The sequence below is a fragment of the Varanus komodoensis genome, unplaced genomic scaffold (genome assembly GCF_004798865.1).
Source record: "Varanus komodoensis strain SLA01 unplaced genomic scaffold, ASM479886v1 scaffold11, whole genome shotgun sequence".
Classification (NCBI taxonomy): domain Eukaryota; kingdom Metazoa; phylum Chordata; class Lepidosauria; order Squamata; family Varanidae; genus Varanus; species Varanus komodoensis.
Genome location: NW_025335317.1, coordinates 30,161,255 through 30,184,839, shown reverse-complemented (window position 1 = coordinate 30,184,839; position 23,585 = coordinate 30,161,255). Strand labels below are relative to the sequence as shown.

Sequence of the window (23,585 nt, the reverse complement as noted above, 5' to 3'; positions counted from 1 at the left end):
TTTCCCTCTTTTTCACATGCATACAGTTCTTATCCATGCACGAGTACCCCACCCACCTCAACTCCCCAGATTGCTTCCAGCTACCTTTCCCATACCCCTCTGGCTTCTTTCTCCTTTCCATACATACCCTCCCCGCCACCTAGTAGCCACATGCTCACATCCTTTCCCCTGCAAAAAGATCTAAAATAGCCCGTCTGAGCCCCTTTTGCTCTCCCTTGCCCTTGTATTTACACTTTTTAAACAAAATATCTGTATTGGCAGAAGATAGTGGATACCCCATCAGTCTTTGGTTTTAACTGCTTTTACATAAAGCAGTACCAATTCAAAGCTTTCCAGAATGAGTAATACAGACTACCAATCAATGCCAGTTAACACTAATTCTTCATTAAAATGTGTCTTGACAGCTGATAAACAAAATGATTTACTTTTCAAATCCCATATCCCCATGTGCTTCATTCATAGCCATAAAAATTGGAGTAGAAAATTGGAATGTGTAAATAAATGCACAAGATACTAAACACTGAGGGGTGGCAGTGAGGGAACTAAATAACTTGATGCAGAAGCAATAGAAATCATTAATGCTTTTTCCCCCTTACCTTGTTCATCAAGGAGAATGTTATCAGGTTTCACATCTCTGGAAAGCAGAAACAGGCTTTTAAAGTTTCTCTTGACTATCTAATTATATAATATCAAGTGGGAAGCCACTCTTTTTTTAATATTACAGAAATATCCAGTTACATGAAACAAAAAGTGCTGTGAAACTCACTTTATGTTCTCCAGAAAGTTTAATGAGAAGGCAATACCTTCTTACGTGCTTGCTAATACAAGAACATCATGGTATGAACACAAGTCTAGAATCTATTCATACAGGGTGGGTGTCAATGCTCTTTCAGCCAGAGGACTGAATGTTGTTTGGAGAAGCTCTTGAGGACCACATTTCAGTCATGGGCATGGTCAAAGGGATGGGGTCAAAAAGGGCCAGCCTAACTTAGCTCAAAGCTTATTGCCAGTAATTAAGTCTTACAAGCAGCACATCAAGCAAATCTGCACAAAATTTGGGAAAGCATCAAATGACTGGCAGCCAGTGGAAAGGGGCATGGCCTTCTGGGAAAACTTCCATGTAAACAATTCAAGACAGATTGGTTTAGTACTGGGAAGTCTAAAACTTGGGAACTCCAAAGTTCAGTTCCTCTCTTGGCTATGAAGCTCACTGGGTAAGATCATAGTAACCGTACAAACTTAAGCATGTTTCTGATGTACACTTACTCAAAAGTAGGCTCAAAATTGTTCAGATTTATAGCTAAATACACATAAATTCAATACACAAGATTTTTCAATTAATGCACAAATTACAACTTCTAAAAAGAAGGGGCAATTTTAATCAGGAAAACAAGGCTGGACTTAAAGCTCCCCCCTCCTTCATCATGGTCCTAATTCACAGCACAGGATTCTGTGGCTGCTATTTGCAAAAATACTGAAGAAAGTGGGTAATCTTATCTCCTATCCTGTAGTCTCATCAAGTTAACCCATTCAGTGCTTCTGCACATTTGAAGAAAATCCATTTATGGTAAAACAGCACATCCAACATTTAACCAATAAAATACAAACAAACTTTCATCTATAAGCAACTCTAGTAAGTTGGTCCTAACTGTAACTGTATTCAAAGAAGCCTACACTATATATGAAAATCTGAGACTAAGCTTAAATGATAATTTGGGAATGGAAAAAATAATATATTGTAATGCATAACAAAACTTCTGTGTAACTGTAGTAATCACATGGAAGTATACTGCATGAATAGAGAACAACATGCCCATTGGACTGGACCTGTGACAGGTTGTGGGGCAAAATCACTGAATGGTGACACTTCCATGGCATAAACAGTGGTGTGGTGCTAAATTTTGAGGTGTAGGTCTTCATTATGACAGTCTCCATATCCATAACCCCATGGAGAGTCCAAAACTACAGGCAACTGTATTCATCCAGCTTGCTCTGAACTATATATATCTTTTGTTAATCTGTTGTAAAACTTTTGGATCTTTTTCCACACACCTCAGCTGCTATGAGAACTTTAGCTAAGCTCAGAGGGAAGATCAGCTAAGATTTGAAGGGTGTGCGGCAGATAACACCAATATCCCTGCTATTCAAAAAGTTCCTGCACTGCATCTCTGTCACCACTGGTCATAAATTATCACAAAATCCCACACTAAGAGGGGCCCTTAGGTGTTCATTGCCTAAAAACTGTGCCAGGTTCAAGTTCAGTTTTGTAGATGAGTTTCTACAGGCTTGGAGCCAGCTGAAAAGCTGTCCCAAAAAGAGTTTGGATGTAGATGGGTTTGAATAGCCCTGCTAGCTCCTGACAGCTGAGAGTAACAGATTGTGCAGTTACCTGTGTATGATATGCTGACTGCGCAAATAGTCTAAAGCTGATGCCATCTCACAGATATAGAGTTTCACTGTTTCCTCAGTAAACTGGACATTTTGCTGGAGATGATAACGTAAGTCACCACCCAGGAGCAAATCCACTACCATAAACATGTCTTCCTCATCCTGAAATGAGTACCTGCAGAAAAGGAGCAAAACTGAGGAATCTGAAAAATCACAAAAGGCATCTCCAAACAAAAGCCCTTTTCATTGGAACACACACCTTCCAAACAATAACCAAATCAGGATGCCCCTTCAAAGTTCATACTTCTAAAGAGATGACAAACTCTTCTCATTTGTCCCAGTTCTTTTTGCTCTTTGTCATTATACATACATATCAAGACAAATCAATTGGCGTGTGATTTTGTTTTGGAGTGCTTTTAAGGACTGTCCCTGATTTCAAATCTACCACCAAACTGTTTTCTCAATTACTTTTACCTGCCTCATAAAAACCCTGCTTCTATATATGGAACAACCACATGGCTGCTGTAGTAAGATCGTTACAATCATTTTTTCCCAGGCATAATCAATGGTATTGGAATATCAAGTAGCTCAGCGCATTTCCTGATCCACAGGAAAACAGTGCCATCCATAAAGAGGGGTTCATTGGTGTGACTGTATCAGGAGGGGGGTGCAAGCTAAAACTGCCCCTTTCTTGTTTTTCCATGAAGAACAACACAAGAAAGATGGTACACTCACTGGGCCTTTATTCTCCAGTTACACTTCTCACTGGTTTGCTTCCCACAGCACCTTGGCCCTTGCCTGCTCTGGCTCCCTTCCCTCCTGTTGCTATGGCAATGAACAGTGTCACCCCAGCAGGAACACTTCCCGGTCTCTCCTCTCTGTTTGCACTAACTGCTCTGCCTGCCAGCAACAGCCGCGACAGCTCTTCCCAAACCACATGCACATTTCAGCTTTCTTTACTCTCTTCTGTCCCTCTCTACCTCTCTCTCTTCCTCCCCCTTCCCTTTCTCTGCTTCCTCTTTCTTTATACCCCCTCCTCACACACCACTCCACCCAACCCTGCTGTTCCTGCCTCGGCCCGCAATCCTGTACAGCCGCGCGCTCACTTGCATCTCCTGGCCATTGCCTTCTTGTGAGTTGCTCTCCCCACACAGATTCTCAGCCTCGCCCTGTTGTCTTCAGCCCTGCTCTGTGGAAGGTCCCAGGAAAAGAGGTGAGCCCCTCTGCCTCCTCACATACCCTCCCTCCAAGAGGGGATCACCATCTCCGTGCAAGGGTCAGGGACCCTGGCAGGAAAAGAAATCAGCATTAGCATGTTGGTGACCATGTCTGTGTTTGACTGTAAAGGCATATGACTGTAACACTAAATACCCAAGGGTAAGGCAAAGGTTGTCATCCTTCATCCTATTCAGCCATTATAACGGAGCACGGTCAGTGACCAATGTGAATGGGGCACCCCAGAGATAATGTCTCAGGGCTAGAACAGCCCATTTGACAGCTAGAGCCTCCCTCTCTATTGTGGCGTACTGGCGCTCTCGTGGCTCCAGCTTACAGCTCAAGTAGAGTACTGGATGTTCAGCCGCCCCTTCTCCCTGAGTCAGAACTGCTCCCAAGCTCATAGCTGAGGCATCAGTTTGGAGGATAAAAGGCCAAGAAAAATCTGGCAACCATAAAATGGACTGGCTGAGAAGACAAGTCCTCAATTCTTAAAAAGCTTGTTCCATCTTCTTAGACCATACTAGGGTACAGCTCTGTCTTTTCTTAAGCACCTCTGTCAAGGGGGCTGCTTTGGAGGAGAAATGAGAGATGAATTGCCAATAGTAACTGGCAAGGCCCAGGAACTGTTGTGCTTTCCTTTTTGTGTGAGTCCGTGGCCACTGGCTCAGCTTCTCCACCTTATCTGACATAGGCCGTATCTGCCAGTGCCCTATGATATACCCCAAATAGTGCACCTCCTGTTGAGCTATTCTACATTTGCCTGGATTAGCCGTCAACCTGGCCTGGTCTTAGAGCCATTAGTACTTGCCAAAGGTGGTCTAGATGTTCCCCCCAGGTACGACTGAATATTACAATATCATCGATATAGGTCGCAGCAGAATAGGACAAATGTCCCAAGACTTTGTCCATAAGCCCCTGGAAGGTTGTGGTAGCCCCTTGCCTAACCAGGGTGCAACCACAGCCTGTGTCTACCAAGGCCTCGACCTCCTTCCCATCCACCCTGGCCTGAACCCGTCAAGCTCACTGAGGGGTGGCACACACCGGGGTGGACCACCAGGTTTCCACAAAGTCACACTCCATCAAAGGACAGTCCTGCTGGAAATGTCCCTCATTGCCACATGTAAAGCACACTGGCTTCAGCTGGGATCCTCTTCCTTTCCCATTTGTAAGGTGTGGTGATGCGGGGGGGGGGGGGCGGTGCACGCACTTCCAGCTGGGCAACATTCTTGTGCCTCATGCCCCTTCCAGTGGGTGTTGGTTCAGCTGCTCTTGCCCTCATTGGGCCCCCAGGTGCTTGGGCCCCCAGGTGCTTTCTGTCTCTGGCCCTCCTGCCAGGGTGGCCCTGGCCTGTCTCCTACATCTGGCTCCTCAGTGGTCACAAAGGTCTCCATAAGTATGATGGCCTCTTTTAGGGTTTCAGGCCTCTGGCACCTAACCCAGTTTCTGGCTGGGGTGGGCAGGACAGTTATACACTGTTCCAGCAAGCCCAGTTCAGACACTTATTCAGCACTGTGGACTACAGGCTTCATCCATCTCAGCCCATTAGCCTGAATCTTCTGTCCCAAGGCCCGGGGAGACGTACCAGTTGCATATATGACTTCTCACATCTGCTGTTGATAGGTCTCTTTGGAGACATTCAAAATCCCTAGAATGGGCACCTTAACTAAATCATATTGACCTGCAGCTTCTGGGGTAAGGATATTCACTGCTTCTTGGGCAGAACCTGTGAGGCAAGGCATCAGGATGAGGGCCCACTGGTCTTTGGGCCACTTGGCTGCCAGGGCAACCCTTTCAAATGTATTTAGAAAGGCTTCAGGATCATCTTAGGGATCTGTAGAAGCCCTGGGCCTTTTCCTCCTGTCTGCCTGATCAGGGTCTCAGCTTGAGGGCCTTGTAGTCCTCCCAGCACTTGCTGAAGCAAAGAGATTTTGTTCTGGAGGTGGCCCATTTTGAAGAGCTGGTGAGGGAGGTGAGCTTGAAGGTTGTCTTGGCAGGGGAGGAGGAAGATGGGCGATGAAAACTTGCTCCATGAGCTGCGTCTGATGTGCCGCTAATTGCTGCAACAGGTGTTGCTGCTCCTGGGCCTGAAGCCTTCGCTGCTCAGCCCACCAAGCCATCCAGGAGTCAGCTGAAGTTGAGGGGGGGGTGACCTGTGCCCCCCCATGCCACGCTGCCTCCATTCTCCACTATTGTGACTGTATCAGGAGGGGGGGGTGCAAGTTAAAGCTGCCCCTTTCTTGTTTTTCCATGAAGAGCAACACAAGAAAGATGGTGCACTCATCGGGCCTTTATTCTCTGGTTACACTTCACACTGGTTCACTTCCCGCAGCGTCTTGGCCCTTGCCTGCTCTGGCTCCCTCCCCTCTTGTCACTATGGCAATGAACGGCATCACTCCAGCAGAACCACTTCCCAGTCTCTCCTCTCCGTTTGCACCAGCTGGACTGCCTGCCAGCGACAGCCACGACAGCAATTGCCAAACTACATGCACATTTCAGCTTTCTTTCCTCTCTTCTGTCTCTCTCTGCCTCTCTCACTTCCTCCCCCTTCCCTTTCTCTGCTTCCTCTTTCTTTACACCCCCTCCTCACACACTACTCCACTCAACCCCGCTGTTCCTGCCTCGGCCCGCAATCCTGTAAAGCTGCGTCTCCTGGCCGTTGCCTTCCCGTGAGTTGCTCTCCCCACACAGATTCCCAGCCTCACCCTGTTGTCTTCAGCCCTGCTCTGTGGAAGGTCCCAGGAAAAGGGGTGAGTCCCTCTGTCTCCTCACAATTGGCAATAATGGGTTGTGGCTATCTAGCCTCCTTTTCATAAATGTGCCTAGGGGCATCACTGGCTCAACATACGTACTCAACTTACTTGCCAGTGTAGAGCCCTGTCTTGGATCAGAGATGAATATGGACTTATCCAGGATACTTGAATCTATAACATTGTGGAAAACATGTGGGACACAGACTGCATCTGTGCACACACGCATGTGCATGCGCGTGCACGCGTGCGCACGCGCGCACACACATACACACAGAGAGCTAGCTTTGCAGACTCATCCACTCCCCAAAGTGCCAACAAATGTAGGCAACTTGTGGCCCTCCAGATGGTTTCCTGGTGATAGTCCAATACACTGCATTACATAGACACTAATCAGTCAGATAATCCTACTCTATGTCCTCAGAGTCAGTGGGACCATGACATCTTTTCAAAGATTGGTTGTTCTATCATCCCAACAAAGGTTTAAATCCAGGTGATGTCTGATCCAGCAAGAGGCTATGAGCAGCTTATCCCTGTCTGTTCTAATCAGTCAGGACTTATCTTTGGGGCTGATACAAATATTGGTGAGTAGCCACATCTTCTGCAGCATGTGGCTGTTTCTTCCTATCCTCTGTCCAGTCTGCCTTATATTCAACTATGACAGCTGCAATCCTATCCTGACTAAACTGGGAGCAAGCCTCAATGAAATGTTACTTCAGAACAGTCATGAATAGGATTGCACTGTCAGAGTGCTTAGGAATACTTTACATGTAGCAGATTTCACTGGAATTCTAGTGGTTTCCATAGCAAAGCGTAAATGGCAGACAGATTCCTAAGTAATTCGAGATATGACACCTCACATGGTGGGAGTGAGAGAGGTCTACTGTTGGTATTGCTACTCTACTGCTGCCATTTGAGGAATTTCCTTCTGTTTCTTGGCATCCTCAGGTATACAAAAATAACTGATTTGTTGCTATGAAAGCTCTTAACTTACAGAACAACACTGGAACTGCATTTGTCCAAACCAGAATGGAAACAATGATATAGTTAACAATAACAATTTTATATAAATCTGTCCATAATAAATAAGGTAAGCAAGTAATCAAAACCAAAACACAACAGCAGCAGCAGCAGCAACCTGTCCATTCTTTATTTGCATGTCACATATGTTACTTTCCCGCCATACCCTAATCACACAAACTCTCTCAGAACTCAACTTTCTGTTTCCATTTCAGGAAAGAAACCAATCATGCTAAAGTTCCAGGATCTTTCTAGCCAAGTAAAATAATAGGTTTGCCTCCTTTCTTCCTTCTTAATAATCAGCATATAACCAGTGGGATAGTAGTGCATTTTAAAGTGCAGCATGTCAATGCCTAAATGCAGGCAAATATGTTGAGTAATATCAATAAACCAGTTCAAGCAGTTTTTGTCTCCACCTGGAGCAAATGTTTTGTAAAGGTAATAGGGCTTAATTGCCCATTCAGGACCATGCCTTCCTACACATACTTAGCACTATAACAGGGAAAAATATATTGTCATCAGGAGAATCCATTTCCCTACAGTTGTGATGGCAATTGACCATAATTGACACCAATTGACTATAACCTTACTACTTCCAAGACAAAATGGCAGATGATGTCAGCATCCCAACTCATCAAAACTGGTGAGTGTTGCATCCCTGTGAGCCCTAGCTCTGGTATACCTTTATGCATAACCCCTAACCATGCTATCCAAATGCTTTACATTTTTCTCTTTTATGTATACATAAATACATACAAATGCATACACATTTCTGTACTACAGCCCAAGAATCCCACTTTGCTATGGGGGTACATGCTGAAGATCAGAGCTCTTTTGTAGAAATACTGGGGTTTCACTAGTGTTAACAAAAACCAGCTACTACATTGGCAGACTCCATTTTCACTGACACCTTTCTGAACCTACCACCAGGACTCTGGATGTTTTGCAGGTCTAACTTTTGCTTATTATTTCCTATGGACAGTGCCATTTTTCCTTACTGCATTTTGCAAGCTAGACCCTACACACCAAACCCATGCCTGACAATGCCTATAGCCACTTTAGCACTTCTACTCCTGCAAACTGAAGTGTATATACACTGACCCAACTAACTATTTAAGCTCCCCACTCAATGTGTCCCTAAAGGTGGGGGAGGGCTTCTCTACATGAGAGAATTAATCTCATGAGATGTGGCTTCTTTTTCCATTTATGCTAGTGGATAGAAAATGTATCTTTTACATGCCCCCCCACCCCATGGTTTGTATTCTTTCTTTTCTATATATTTTGTTAACCAACTACAAGGTAGATTTGCAGTAATACCTAAGGCTTTTGCTTCCATTAGTCATGATTCAAACTGTAATACCAGACTGTCATCACTCAAAAGAAAAAAATGGGGGAGGCTGTGCAATATGGCATGGGAGGCTGCTGGAAGTGTGTACATGAGGCAGCAGTGAGAAAAAATTTGGGTGTCCCAAACTGTGAGAGAAGTACTTCCCACTAAGACAAAGTCACCACTGGATACAACTCATGATTCTGGGTAGGAACATTAACTTGACAAAGGGTAGAACAGAGCCCCAAGCTTTTAAATTATATCAGAAGAGATTCACCAGAGATTCACCAAGAAGACATGCTCAATTTCCTGCAGGATCTCTAGTTCTCTGAACACATTCCGAACCTCATCCCTCTCAATGCACTGCTGCTTGTTCATGTACTTCATGGCATACATCTTCTCTGTATCTCTCTTTTGCACAATGCACACCTTGATGTAAAAAAGGGAGAAAAGAAAAAGTAAGTTGTGTTAGGCTTGTCCATTCTTATTGGCTTATTCACCCAGCTGTTAAAGTGTGATTCAGGTATTATCTTTTCATGATTACTCCTTAGTTTGTCTGATGAATACAATCACCTCCCCACAACAGGATTAGACTTTTATCATACAAGTCTCCCTGTAAACACAGGCTTCCAATGGTTGTGCAGAATTCCCACTTCTATGCACAAGGTAGCTGTTCACAACCTGTTCACCTTGGGCAAGAAGCCAAGACACAGCAATGGCAAAAAAACAACACACATCCAACAGTTGTGAGAATCATCTATTGGGAAATACTTAGCAATCCAGTTAAAAGTTATGGGAAAGTTATGGTTCCAGTCCCTCTCAGAACCAAGTACTTCATCATTTTGGAAACATTTAAATATGACTGAACAAGTTCTAAGAACAAATGGATTTTGTTGTCAAAAGTTCTGGGGAAAAATAAAGCATTTGGCAATATCATTTGCTCAAAAAAGGCAAAAGACATAGCAACTATCACGGCAGTACAAATAGGGTGGCCAGATTCCAGATTTCTCTGGCATTTAGTATCAACAGAAGTCTGTATACAAGGTGCACTGGAGGACATGCAAGTTCTGTATTTCTTTCTGTAGAAATTATGGGCAATGCCACTTCAAATACATTGGATTGCCTGAGACAAATAACAAAATGGCACCAACTCTCATTCCATGTACAAAAAGCGAGCCAAACTAGCACTTGGACTTGTCTTCCACATTGATAGACAGTGTCCTCCACTGCAACTGAAGGCAGCAGGTTAACTTACACAATGCAGAGCAGGCTGACTATTGCACAGCAATTTTCTTCCACATCTAGGTGCCATTTCGCAGAATCTGAGGTGACTGCTTCACTTTGCCTAATGATAGTATCAGCCTGGGTCTGATGATCTGATCCATCACATGTAAGACTGTGTGGGAGATGACCACAATACAGTTACTTCCCTCTCCAGCAATGCCTTGGCTCCCATCAGCTGGTGTGGGAAGTAGCTTTGTTTTCACTTCTAAAATTACTGATATTATTGGAGTAGTGCATGAAAGAGATGTGCAGCAGTAGCTCCCATGCCACAGGTAACCTCAGAATCATATGGAAAAATGCCAGCACCAAGCCCCACTTTCATATAGACTCACATTAATAGATTGGCACAGGAGGGATGCAACAACTTTAGGAAAGATTGTGCCTAAATATGAGGGGTTTGGTGAATTGCCCTTAATATGGAATAAATTGAAAATACAGCTGTGGTGCCGACAGCACTACACATTATCATCATATTACATCTATGTTTCACCGCCTGACCTGGCTCCCAGTTCACTTCTAGGCTTGATTCAAACTGATGGCTCTGACCTTTAAAACTACCTGAAAGACCACTGGACTCCACATTCATGTGCCCCTACACTAAGTCCTTCAATGAAGGCTCTTATATGCCATCTGTGTTAAGATAAGTGGCTAGTGAGGTAACCACCCTCACACGGATGCTAGTCTGCCTGTGGTATGGTTGTTCTGCAGACCTTTAATGTCATTTTGGTGTCAGGTAAAGACTTTTTATTTTCCTTGATTTGTAAAACATTTGCACTTGATTTGTATGCTGCTTGGTCTTTGTTCCACTGGCTTCTTTAATAACATTTTTATGTTCTGGGATTTAGATGTTCTTGTTTTGATGTTCCTGTTCTGGTTTCTTCTAGTGCTATTTTAACTTTTTGTTAGTTGCCCTGATCACAGGCTCTAGGGCAGGATATAAACAAAGTCTGACAAGTGGTCCACTTCATAGGAAACTGCCTCTAGGAGGTAAAGCAATTTCAATCTAAGTTGGTCCAGCATTGTTAACTCAGATTGGCAGTTGTTCTCTGGTATTCCTTCTATCACCTGCTACCTGAACCAGAGATAGAACTCAGGATGGACCTTCATTTATGTGCAATTTTGTTCAGATTTCTCTAAATGTATGCATCAATCGTATGCACCTTTGAAACACAAACATTCCTTCCCCATTGATTAAAGTGTGTTTGGGCTCATTTTTCAAACATGCATTTTTCATACAATTTTTAAAGTGCATGCATGTTATCAGACACTTTTCTTTTGCTCTGCAAATCACATTGCAAGATCAGACATGTATGGACTTTGACCACAGATTGTGTTTGAGTTGTTCATTCTAGGAGATGCAAACAGGGTAAATCCTATGTTATTCCCTCAGAGACTCAGGATTTAACTCTTCTGTGAACAAGAACACAAAAGGCTCAGAAAAAATGTATAATGCATCATATGTAGTCTATGGGTGATGCCATGTGGTACAATTATTGGATTTGCACATATATCTAGCTCTTGTTTCAGGTTTGTAGCATTTCTATCTGGCTGGCTTATGGTGGTGGACTCTCCCACACTAGAGACATTCAAAAAGAAACTGGACAGCCATATGAGTGTGATGGTGTAAAGTGGTGTCCTGCAACAGCAGGAGGTTGAATCTGATGGCCCCTTCCAACCCTACTATTCTATGATTCTAGATTTATATTAGTAACTGCATCTCATCTGTGGGGCCCATCTTCTTCTCCAGTTAGGATTCACCCATGACCTGATCTTTTCAACTGGAAAGACCAAACATTGAAACCTAGGAGCTTCAGTATGAATGGCAGATGTGGTGCCAGTGAATGATGTTCCCTCTTAAAAATGAAAAAGTTCTCAATAGTAAAACTTTCCTGAATGTGTACAAAGAGACTTAAGCATGCAGGTTTCTTAACAGCAAAACTCCAGACATACATCAATTTTCAAGTTACAGCATAATCTCTGGAGTTCATCAAGCAGAAATTATCTCTGTTTCTATTAGCCAAATAATTTCATTACCATCCAGACAACCAGAAACAGGATGTGTTACCCTTGAGATGCCCATTTTCTGCAATGAAACTGATGCCTGCAGTTGCTTGGTAGCAGAAGGTTAATTTGGTTCTTCATTTAAAAAAAGAATCTTGTGCTGAGGACTACAAAACTGGTAGGTCCCCATTATTATATCCCTGTACTAGTATTTTATGTTGGACTATATTTTATGCTTTCCTTGGCTTCTTTTAAGCACTAATGAAACATTTAATGAGAAGGGAGCTATTTGAAAATGCACTAATAATTCTACACTAGCCTCAATTATATCCATTGTCTTTTAATTAGCGGATATATTTATATTATGAAGCACTACAAGCATTTAAAAAACAATCTAATGGGGGGTGGGGGGGTGGAGCTGGTTCAGATGGACTCCAGATGCTGAATTCTGACTCCTCTTGACCATCGAAAGAAAATGATTAAAATATACTCAAATAAAAATCAAGAAATACTGAAAAGTGCATAAAACGTGAGTTAATTCCTGTTTCTCTCCTTGGAAATTTTGAAATGCAGATGTGGACTGTGAGATCTGCAAAGAGTCTGTTTTTGTAATCTGAAACTGCTGGAACTTGTCCAGCGTAAGCCTGCACCATGACTTTTTATTTTGAAAGTTTAAAAACAGCTTGGAGAGTGGAGGGGAAAAGGGGGGGGGGTCGGCTTTGAATGGCTGATAAGAGAAGAACTGAAATAGAGTTAAAAAGCTCTAATCTGTAAAAATTAAAACAAATAATGGATGAGACTTTCCTCTCTGCCCGCATAATTCTGCGAAGGCAGAACGCGCTCCAAGGGAGCAAAGTGCAGGGAGCCAAGGTTCCATTTGGATGCCAGGAAGCACTTCCTGACAGTCAGGACCCCGAGGGTGTGGAATGGGCTTCCCTGGGAGGTGGTTGAGGCCCCATCGGTGCGGGTGTTCAAGGATAGGCTGGACGTCCATATGGTGGGCATGTCGTGAGCGGAGCCAGCTGGTGCCAGAGGTCAGACTAGATGGCCCGGGAGACCCCTTCTGACTCGCTCTGTTTTCTATGTTTCTATGTTTCTAGTTGGAAAACCGAGAAGGTGCTGAAAAGTTAAACACAGGAAAATATTGGGATAGAGCTATGATGAATGTATAATGTCCCAGGACTAGCTTTTTTGTGTTATCTTTCTGTTACAGAGATAAGGAATATAGAAAATAAATAGAACAGAAGAGAAGCGGAAGTCAGCTAGTGAGAATATGCAGACTGTATCTTTACTAATAGCAATCCTTGAGCAATCCCTAACCCTTGAGCTTCCTCTGCTGGTTGGATGTTAAATTATCTGCTGATTGAAAGACAAATTGCAATTGTGGACTGTAAATAAGTCATTACCATAAATTCAAGAGTTTTCTCCTCCTAGTTGGATGTTAAATAACAACTGTGAATTATAAAAAAGTTATTATTACAAATCCAAGATTTTCTCTGGTAGCTGGATGTCAAATGTAGCAAGAGTGCAGAAAGCATCTGGCAAAGATCTAAAGGGGAACAAGGCCTTTCTCATAAACTTCATCCATCGGATTTGTGTCTGAAAAGAGTAGAGAAATGTTGTGAAATGGATGTGAAAAAAAAAAAAATCACCAGAAAAATCAATGACCCTACCAGTACCTCAATCATCAACACAACCAGAGAAGCTTGATATACTTTTACAGGAATTCAGAGAAATGAAGACAGATATGAAAAAGGATATGAAGAAATTAAATGTTAAAATAGATAATATGGGTGGAAGAATAAAAGATTTAACTAAACAAATGCAAGAGAATAAATAATTACAGAAGTGAAAATTCAGATGGGAGAACAAGATAAAAAGTTAAACAATCAGATGATTAAGATAGACCAGGTCTTCAAAAGCATGATTGAGATCCGGGATAGACAACGAAGATCGAATTTACATCTTAAAGGATATCCAGAGGATGGGAAAGAGAATGAAGATAAATTGATTCAATCAATATTGACTGGGCTAAATCTATTCTTCCAGAAGTTTCTTTTACATGACTTGATATTGATGCAATACATAGAGTTGGCCGAAGAAGAGTTAGATGGAAAACACTGAGAGATATTGTGGTTCGATTCTGGTCATATGCAAAAAAAGAACAATTGATGCAGAAATTATGTGATATGACATTCAATTATGTTTGAAGAATACCATGTGTAATGAGACTTTGCAAAGGGGGAGAGAGATGTTCCAAGTTTGCCAAATATTGAAGAAAAATTCCATTAAATACACCTGGGGGTTCCTGATTTTTATGAGGTTTTCATATAATGGAAAATATTACTGAGCTGATACAAAGAAAGAAGTGTTGAAGTTGATAAAGGAGCTTGGAATATCAATGATGATGAATATGCAGCACAAATGCAGAAATTAATGGATATGTCTGCATTCTCAAAAAGGGTGACAGAGAAGAAGAAAGAAGATCAGTCAGAGGAGAAGAAGTTGGTTAAAGCAGCAGGCTCTCCATAGAAACAAAAAGAAGAGGAGAGACAGAATATGCAAGTAAGAAGAGACAAGAAAATCTATATGTAATAGATACAGAAAATATATGTATTCTGTAGTCTTTAGTTTTTATTGACTTTTTAAAATAATAAGTATTGATAAGTGAGAAATATAATAGAAATTTGGGTATAAAATAAAAGGGTATAAAGAGTGGAGTGGGTGTCTGGGGTCCTTATGGGGTGGCTCCTCTCCCCCCCACCCTCTTGAAAGCCCAAAGTGGCAGGAAGGGCAAAAGATAGTTCCAGATATTATAGCCCAAAGTAAAGAACTAATATGGAGCAATATTCCCTAAAAGAATTAAGGGAAACAGGTGATCATTTAGAGACTTGCTGGTTTAAAAAGGATATAAAAAAGATTATTAAGAAAATTCAAAGTCCCTTTTAAAGAAATACAATGGAAGTATGGGAAAACTGGAGACAACAGTTAATTCCAGGAATTTCACCATTAACACCAGTGATCAAAATGGAGAAATTTCCAAAAATAGAATAAAGGATTAGATTAATAAATTAAAAAAATAATCAAATATGTAAATGGGAAGATTGGAAAAATATGATAAAGAATATAATACAATTAAGGAGTGTATTGGCAGAGGTCAAATTAAATTGGTTAAATTTAATACATTTAGAAAAATGGATAAAGATGGAGGAAAAATTTAAAGAGAAAGACAATTAACAAAATTTGATTTGATTGTGAAAGAATATGAGATTAAGGAAGAATATACAGATAAAGGAAGAATTGCTAAAATATATAGAATATTTATAGAATTAGGGGAACAGACAAAAAGCTTAAAATTAATTTGGAAAATGGACATAGGTGAAATAAAAGACAAGGAAGAATATTTGGAACAGAAGAGTATACAAGAATATGTCAATTAGAATTAAAGAACATGAAGTTAAGAAAGAACTGATTTTAAATTTGATAATGGCAGCCAGGTTAGTAATGGTTAAATATTGGAAACAGAATTGTGTTATACAAAGGAATGAATGGCATGACGAGATATGGAATATGGTAGTTAATGATAAATTGACAACAGAAATAAAAATTAAACATGGATAATAAAAGTAAATAAATATAATGAAATATGGGAAGATTTTGTAAAAGCAGTATTGATGGAAGGCAAAGAATATACGGATTTTGGGAGATGATATGGGTATAGCTGAAGTATATTATATTCTATTAATAGTTATATGAAATGAAATGGAGGTAATAATTGGTCTTCTGCGGAGTGGATGCACAGTGTTCATTGTTATTCTTATCCATCAGTTGGGTTTCATGTGTTTATATTATTGTTATATTTTGTATGTACATATTTGTATTTCAGTTGTATGTATTTATGTTTTTTTTCTTTTAAAAAATAAACAAAAGGGGGATAATCTAACAGTCATCAGGAACAGGAGGCTGAACATGACTGGGGTAAGTCCCATCCCTGTAGAGCCTGTGGCTCCTGGTCCAAAGTTTACTTCAGCTTTTAAGAAGTATAACGTTAAGTCCAGAATAGCTGTGAGAAAATGTCTGCCATGAGAGTATATCAGTGTTGAACTTCCCAGCAAATTATGGTGAAAGGTGGGGTAAAATCCAGAAGAGGAAGTGCACCTTATCAAATAACTGTCATTCAGGCTTGTTGAAGTGATTTCTGATTCATTACCAGAGATTTCCTGTAGGGGGAAAACAAACACACAAACAAAAAGAGCAGGGAAGGAGGGGTCTTGTGGGAACAAGGGCCAGCTCTCAGCACCTGCCCAAGAGGGCAAAGTTGAAATGCACTGATTTGATTTGTTAAATCACTATGGGTCAGAATAACTTGCCAGAACAAACTGATTAATAATGGACCAAGTAATTAATAATGGACTTAACACTCCTCTGTTATAAGGCAAACACCAGTGGAAAGGCTTTGCTGGTGCCAATGCTTTCATTGTATAGAATCCACTCTCATCTTCCCTGATTTTTTCTTGCTAAACACTTTATGCATAGTCTGTTCATGTTTCCAAAGAATCTTGTAACTAGAAAACTCCAAACCTGTCAACTAATGCTAAGGAAAGTGGAACTTTGACTGGTTTCTTGCCAGGAAACAGATGGTATCTTTTCAGGGCTTATTACAGCTTCTGTCTGGACATTCCATCAGTTGAACTAATGAAATGCTTTCTCCCTTGGACATTTGCCTGTTGAGCTTTGTAATGTTCAAACTTGCTGTGGGACAGAATGATGCTATTTTAAGAGATCATGAATTCTCATTTGCCATGAACTGAATAGCTTCACATCTGATTGCCCAGATGGAAACAACACAAACTTGAGCTTATAGTATATGAGGGCAATTATGATCTTATAGGAATAACGGAAACTTGGTGGGATGACTCACATGACTAGAACTCTACAATTGATGGATGCAACCTGTTTAAGAAAAATAGAAAGGACAAAAGGGGAGGTGGATTTGCACTATACGTAAAAGGAACTTAGTAGCCCCATTGAAAGCATCTGGCTAAATTTAAAGGGAGTAAAACATAAGAAAAACATAGTTATTGGCATCTATTACTGACCACCCAGTCAAAAAGAGGTCAAGAATGCAACCCTCGAAAAACAACTTGCCAGCTTTTCCATCATGGGGGACTTCAATTTCCCTGCTATAGACTCAGAGACAAATTCTGCCAAGCATGGCTCCTCCAAGAGATTCCTGATGCATTTTTTCCCAGTCTGAGACGGGGGAATAATTGTCCCAAAATGTCCATCCCCACTCTTTCAAAGGGGGTTTCCACCATGGGTAGGGGTTGCAGGGGAGCCTTTCACGCATCTTGGCTTCCTCCCCTGAGCTGGCAAACTAAACATGACTGACTGTAATCCTTTACTGTTTGTGCCACTCTGGGCCACTTTTGGGTTCATCACACCCCCATATGCCCCTCAGGCTGAATAATGTGCCAGTTCTAACACAGAAAAACATGGTTTTTCCATCTAGTCCAGTTTTTACTAATTTGCTTATCACAATGTCTTGGGACACTGTCGAAAGCTTTGCTAAAATTTAGGTAGATTGTGTCCACAGTGTTCCCTTTGTCCATTTGGGAGGTTTCCCACTCAAAAAATGAGATTAAATTAGTCTGACAGGATTTATTTCTGATAGATCCATGCTGGATTCTATTAATCTCTGCATTTTCTTCAAGATGCTTTCAGTTGGATTTTAAATAATTTGCTTCAGAACTTTTCCAGGGATTGATGGCAGACTAAATGGTCTGTAGTTCCCAGGTTCATCTTTTTTCCCCATTTTTGAAGATAGGAATATTAGCCCTTCTCCAGTTGTCTGGCACTTCTCCTGCTTTCCAAGGCTTATCAAAGACAATAGCCAGTGGTTCTGAGAGTTCCTCCGCTAGCACTTTTATAACTCTAGGATGGATTTCATCAGGCCCTGGAGATTTGAATGTGTTTATCCCATCTAGGTATTCCTTGACTATTTGTTCGTGAAACTTGGGCTGCCATCTCTCTTCTACCTTGTACGGCCTCTTGGTTGTAGATTTTCTTGAGGTGAAGTAGAAATCGAGCACCTCTGCCTTTTCCTTGACATCTGCTATCACTCTGCCATCCACTTCAAGTAGCTGGACACCCTTCTCTTTCTCATGGTTTTTTTCCCCTGGATGTATCTGAAGAAGACTTTCTTGTTGTTCTTAGCATCCCTTCCTATTCTCAGTTCATATCCTGCTTTAAGTTTCCTGATGCTATTCCTACAATTCCTTGCAATGTGTTTATATTCTTCCTTTGTGGCCTGGACCTACTTCCACTTCCTGAACATGTTTTTTTTTTTCCTTTCAGGCTGTCAGTTAACATTTTGTGTAGCCATTTGGGCTTCCTCTGCTGTCTTCTACACTTTTTTCTGGAATTGTTTGTACTTGTGCTTGGAGAAGCTTCTTTTTCAAGATTCTCCATCCCTCTTGGACTTCTTTTCCCTTAAGTGTGTGTTGTCATGGCACATCGCTTATCTTTTTTCTGAATTCTTTAAGGTTGGCTTTCTTGAAGTCCAGGATGCATGTTTGGCTCCATTTACCCTTTGTCTCCTTTATAATTGAGAATTCAAGTATCTCATGGCCACTTTTCCCCAGAGTTCCCATGGCTGTTATTTTCTCAAGCAGGCCAACCCTGTTAGTTAGTATTAAATTGAGGTTAGCTGATCCTCTTGTATCTTCCTCTACTTTCTGCTGGAGAAAGTTTTCAGCAACGCATGTCAGGAATTTCTTGGAGGGGCCATGCTTGGCAGAATGTGTCTCTGAACATATATCAGGGAAATTGAAGTCCTCCATGATGACCACATAATTCTTGGAAATGCTTGTAAGTTGCTTTTCAAAGGTTGAATCCTTGTCCTCTTTTTGACTGGGTGGATGGTAATATATGCCCAAAGCTATAGGAAACTGGTGTGGGGTGCTGCTTGAGGTTTTTTTCTCTGTTGACATATATTGGGAGTAAGCTCCATTCAAACATGTAAACATGTATAAGAGTTCACCCTTACTGTATGTTCCTCACCACAAGGTGTCTTGGCTGCTCAGCAAATAGAGCATAAAAATACAATATGGAACAATAGCAGTCCTTGAAAATATGGCACAATTAAAACACATTTTTAAGCCAAGAGACCAAGATGATGAGGCACAAGTTATTCAAAAGACCTTAATACTGTGTTCCCATCTGACAAGATTTATTTCATATACACCCCTTGATAAACTTTATCAGGTTGCTTAGAAAACACTATATTGAAATAACATCATAACATTCAAAATGACAACAAGAAACATTAAACATGGTTAACAAAGACTGGTTAAAGGCATTCAATTTGAAGTCTGGTGGACATGTCTGAATGATAAGCCCTTTCTTCTCATTCTGCAAAGCTTCCAGGAAGCACTAAAAGAAATCACTTGATAAAGTAAAATATAACTACTTATGCAGCTGTCTTTTTTGGTTTTTGGTAGACACATACCAAGTTCAGTCTATAGTTTACAGAACTGGCTTGACACCACCAAGTATAACCAGGTTTTTCAGGTCTTTCAAGTCCCACTCCTGTACTCTAACCACGACACCATAAAGGCTCTCATCTTTTTCTCATTCCTCATCATGTATTTTTCCTAAAGCCTTCTTCCCCAGTGCTCAAAGTAGTTTCAAACATCTTGTCTTCAACATTCAACAAGGATAGTCAAATCCATGTATAATTGCAGCTTCCTCCTCCCATACTAACTAAATGAATATTTCTTTTTCCAAGCTAGGGACCACTATGTGGAACTTGCTTTTCCAAGCTTTTGGGATGCAACTAATAGCCTAAGAATATTTGCAAAATATAAATCAATGGTTAGTGAAATAATTTTCCTAGCAATAATACAACAGAAATAAGAATATCTCTACCATCATGCCTTGTCTCACATCATACTGAGGAATGTCTCCTGGGATAGGTTACTGGAAGGTAAGCAAGTTGAGGAGGGGTGGGTAGCACTCAAAAGGGAGGTTTCAGAGGCACAAGCCTTGACAATACCCCTAGTCAGTAAGGTGGGGAGGCGGAGGAGAGTGCCGCTATGGATGCGAAAGGAGGTGGTTAGAGGGATTAGATGAAAGAGGAAACTCTGTAGGAAATGGGTACTGGGGCAAATAGACAAAAGGGTATACCGAGAGGAGGAGGCAGAAGGATTCTTCGCAAGGCTAAGGCTGATTATGAGCTGAGACTTGCCAAGAATATCAAGAACAACAAAAAGGGCTTCTTTCAGCAAGTAAATAGGAAGAGGAAGGGGAGACAAGTGGTGGGACCACTAAATAAGGAGGAAGGCGATCCAGTGACTGATATGAGGGAACAGGCACAGATGCTAAATGACTATTTTGCCTCTGTGTTCTCCCCAAAGCAGGACGGGGGATATCCACATAGGAGATTAGATGAGACTGGGGGCTTAGGGGCACAGATTAGAGTCACCCCCCCTGAAATCGAGGGGCTCCTCAGGGCATTGGACATTACAAAGGTGCCAGGCCCTGACGGGTTACACCTGAGAGTACTTAGAGAGTTGGCAGGGGTTCTCTCATGCCTGCTGGCTTCCATTTTTGAGGCCTCATGGAGAACGGGTGAGGTTCCAGAGGACTGGAGGGTGGCATCAGTGGTCCCAATTTTCTAAAAGGGTAGTAGAAGGGACATGGGGAATTACAGACCGGTTAGCCTTACGTCCATTGTTGGAAAAACAATGGAAAGGCTCATAATAGAGAGAGATCTAGTGATGCCAGATAAGGAAGGCAGGCTGACAGCCACACAACACGGCTTCTGCAAAAACAGGTCCTGCCAGACAAACCTTGTGGAATTCTATGACAAGGTTTCGAGATGGCTAGATGGAGGGGATGCAGTGGATGTGGTATACCTGGATTTCAGCAAGGCCTTTGACAAAGTGCCCCATGATATCCTGGTGGAGAAACTGAGGAGTTTTGGGATACACCAAAGCACTGTCTGGTGGATTAGGGCATGGTTGACTGACCGAAAGCAGAAGGTAACCATTAGTGGGGAATCATTGGGATGGCGGCCAGTGACAAGCGGGGTTCCCCAGGGCTCTGTCCTGGGGCCGATCCTGTTTAATCTTTTCATTAATGAAATGGAAGAAGGGGTGAACAGTCTGCTGATCAAATTCGCAGACGACACTAAAACTGGAGCAGTGGCCACAACTGAGGAGCAGGTACTCCAGATCCAAAAGGATCTGGACAGACTATGGAAGTGGGCAGGAGACAACAGGATGGCGTTCAATGTGCATAAGTGCAAGGTCTTGCACTTGGGGCATAGGAATAGCTGTCATAAGTACAGGTTAGGTGATAAGTGGCTGGAGAGCAGCACTTGTGAAAGGGACCTTGGGGTACTGGTTGACTATTTATTTTTTCATTTATTTAAAACATTTTTATGCTGCCCCCATCGCAACAAAGCCTTGGGGTGGCTTACAACAAAAACAAAGTTATACAATAAAAATATTAAAACCCGGTGCATCTCGGCTTAAAAATTTTAAAATCCTACACAACAAATTAACACTTAAAATAAGTTTTAAATTAAAAGGTCTTAGCCTGGTGCCGAAAAACAAATAAGGACGGTGCCAGGCGGACCTCTCTGGGGGCGCATTCCATAGGTTGGGTAAACTACAGGCTAAACATGAGTTAGCAGTGTGATGCGGTGGTCAAGAGGGCAAACGCTACCCTTGCTTACATAGCCAGAAGTGTGGCTTCTAGATCAAGAGAAGTATTACTACCACTCTACACGACTCTGGTGCGCCCGCAACTGGAGTATTGTGCTCAGTTTTGGGCCCCTCATTACAGAAAGGATATAGCCAGGTTAGAATCAGTGCAGCGTAGGGCCACAAGGTTGGTGGTCGGTTTGCAGGGGATGGGTTATGAGGCGAGACTGAGGGAACTGGGTCTCTTCAGCCTGGAGAAGAGGAGACTCAGAGGGGATATGTTGGCGACATACAGGTATGTGAGGGGATGTCACATGGAGATGGGGAGAGACCTGTTCTCCCCTGCAGAGAAAGGCAGGACGTGCTCCAATGGAGCAAAGCTCAGGGAGCCAAGGTTCCATTTGGATGCCAGGAAGCATTTCCTGACAGTCAGGACCCCAAGGGTGTGGAATGGGCTTCCACGAGAGGTCGTTGAGGCCCCATCGGTGCGGGTGTTCAAGGATAGGCTGGACGTGCACATGGTGGGCATGTCGTGAGCGGAGCCGGCTGGTGCCGGAGGTCAGACTAGATGGCCCAGGTGACCCCTTCTAACTCGCTCTGTTTCTATGTTTCTATGCTTCTATTATTGTGAAAGTGTAGTTATTGTTATGAAGATCACCACTGAATCCAATGCCACAGGTGCCCAGTTCATTTAAACAGCTTTCTAGGTGCTGAATATTACACTTGATAACACTGTTGACAAAATGATTCAGGGAACAATGCCTTGATTGGATGAGATGCATAAGCAAAGCATGAGAAGCCTATGTTTTATTGCAACAATAAGGGATATTTCTTCCTTTTGATAAGGATAGATAGAATGAACTATAGTAAGTCTATTTCACCAATGCCATTATTCTATCAAGCTTGTAGTCCTATTCTATTTAGAATAGGCCAGGGCTTCAGAACCATAGGCCTGGGGTCCCAGTCTGGCTTTCTGGGGGTTCCACAGAACTACTGCTCCTTCTCCAACCTGGCCACCAATCGTTGGCTGATTTTCTGACGCTCGTGCAGTTTTTCCTCATTCTAAAAATTGGAATCCCCTTCCTAATCTTTAGTTACTGGCAGCAAGAACTTTAAAGCAACAATAAACTGCTAATTTTGACCCCCACCTTTTTTATTTCAGCCCCAGCCACCACTGGAATGCAATTCCCAAGAGCTTTTCCAAAATAGAATTTATCTCTTGGTCTGAAAAAGGTTCAACACTCCTGCACCAGGCAAATGCACAATATTTGGAGTAGCTATTTCAAATACATCTTTGTCTTCTAGGGTCAATGGGCACAGTGGCAAAAAACAAGTACAAGTAGGTCATACAATTACAATTGTCTGACTGTAAACTCTCCTCCCAATCTGAATAAATATTTTGGGCAGAGAATGAGGAAAGGGCACACCATATTTGTAAATAACATAGCATGGGGAGTGGTTTAAACTCCAGCATCACCATTCAAATTCCTATTGGCTTTTCCCTTGCAGCCATTTTCTAAAAAATATTTCTAAATATTCACACCAACTTTGGTCCTTGTCTCCTAGCCATACTTGAATCCATCCAAGAGAAAGATGTCACAGATGTCATCCAACAGCCAATCCCTTGTTTAATGCAAGAAATCCAGAGTTACAAACTTTGTAATGGATGCCATTGTCAAACTGTTCCTATCATTAAAAAAGTTTCTCCTTCTGTTCAGTCAAATCCTGTCACTTAAGCCCATTAGATCTATACTGCCCTTGGGGGAAGCAGTAACCAACACTTTGTTTTCATCTATATGAAACTCCTTTAAGTATTTGAAGAATGTCTTATATCTCCACCTCATCTTTTCTCCAGGTTAAATCTATCCAGCCTAGTTCCAGATTAGGTTT

The 23,585-nt window shown here is 41.9% G+C and overlaps 1 protein-coding gene across 1 annotated transcript in view; it reads right to left on the bottom strand.

The window, feature by feature from the left end:
• Window positions 1-23,585, bottom strand: part of STK32C (serine/threonine kinase 32C) — a 128,458-nt gene that overhangs the window by 30,425 nt on the left and 74,448 nt on the right. The window contains exons 3-5 of the mRNA XM_044420092.1: window positions 8,978-9,129; window positions 2,390-2,563; window positions 597-634 (exon numbers count right to left, since the gene is read on the bottom strand). Coding sequence (XP_044276027.1) covers window positions 597-634; window positions 2,390-2,563; window positions 8,978-9,129 — 364 coding nt within the window. The remainder of the gene's footprint in view (window positions 1-596; window positions 635-2,389; window positions 2,564-8,977; window positions 9,130-23,585) is intronic.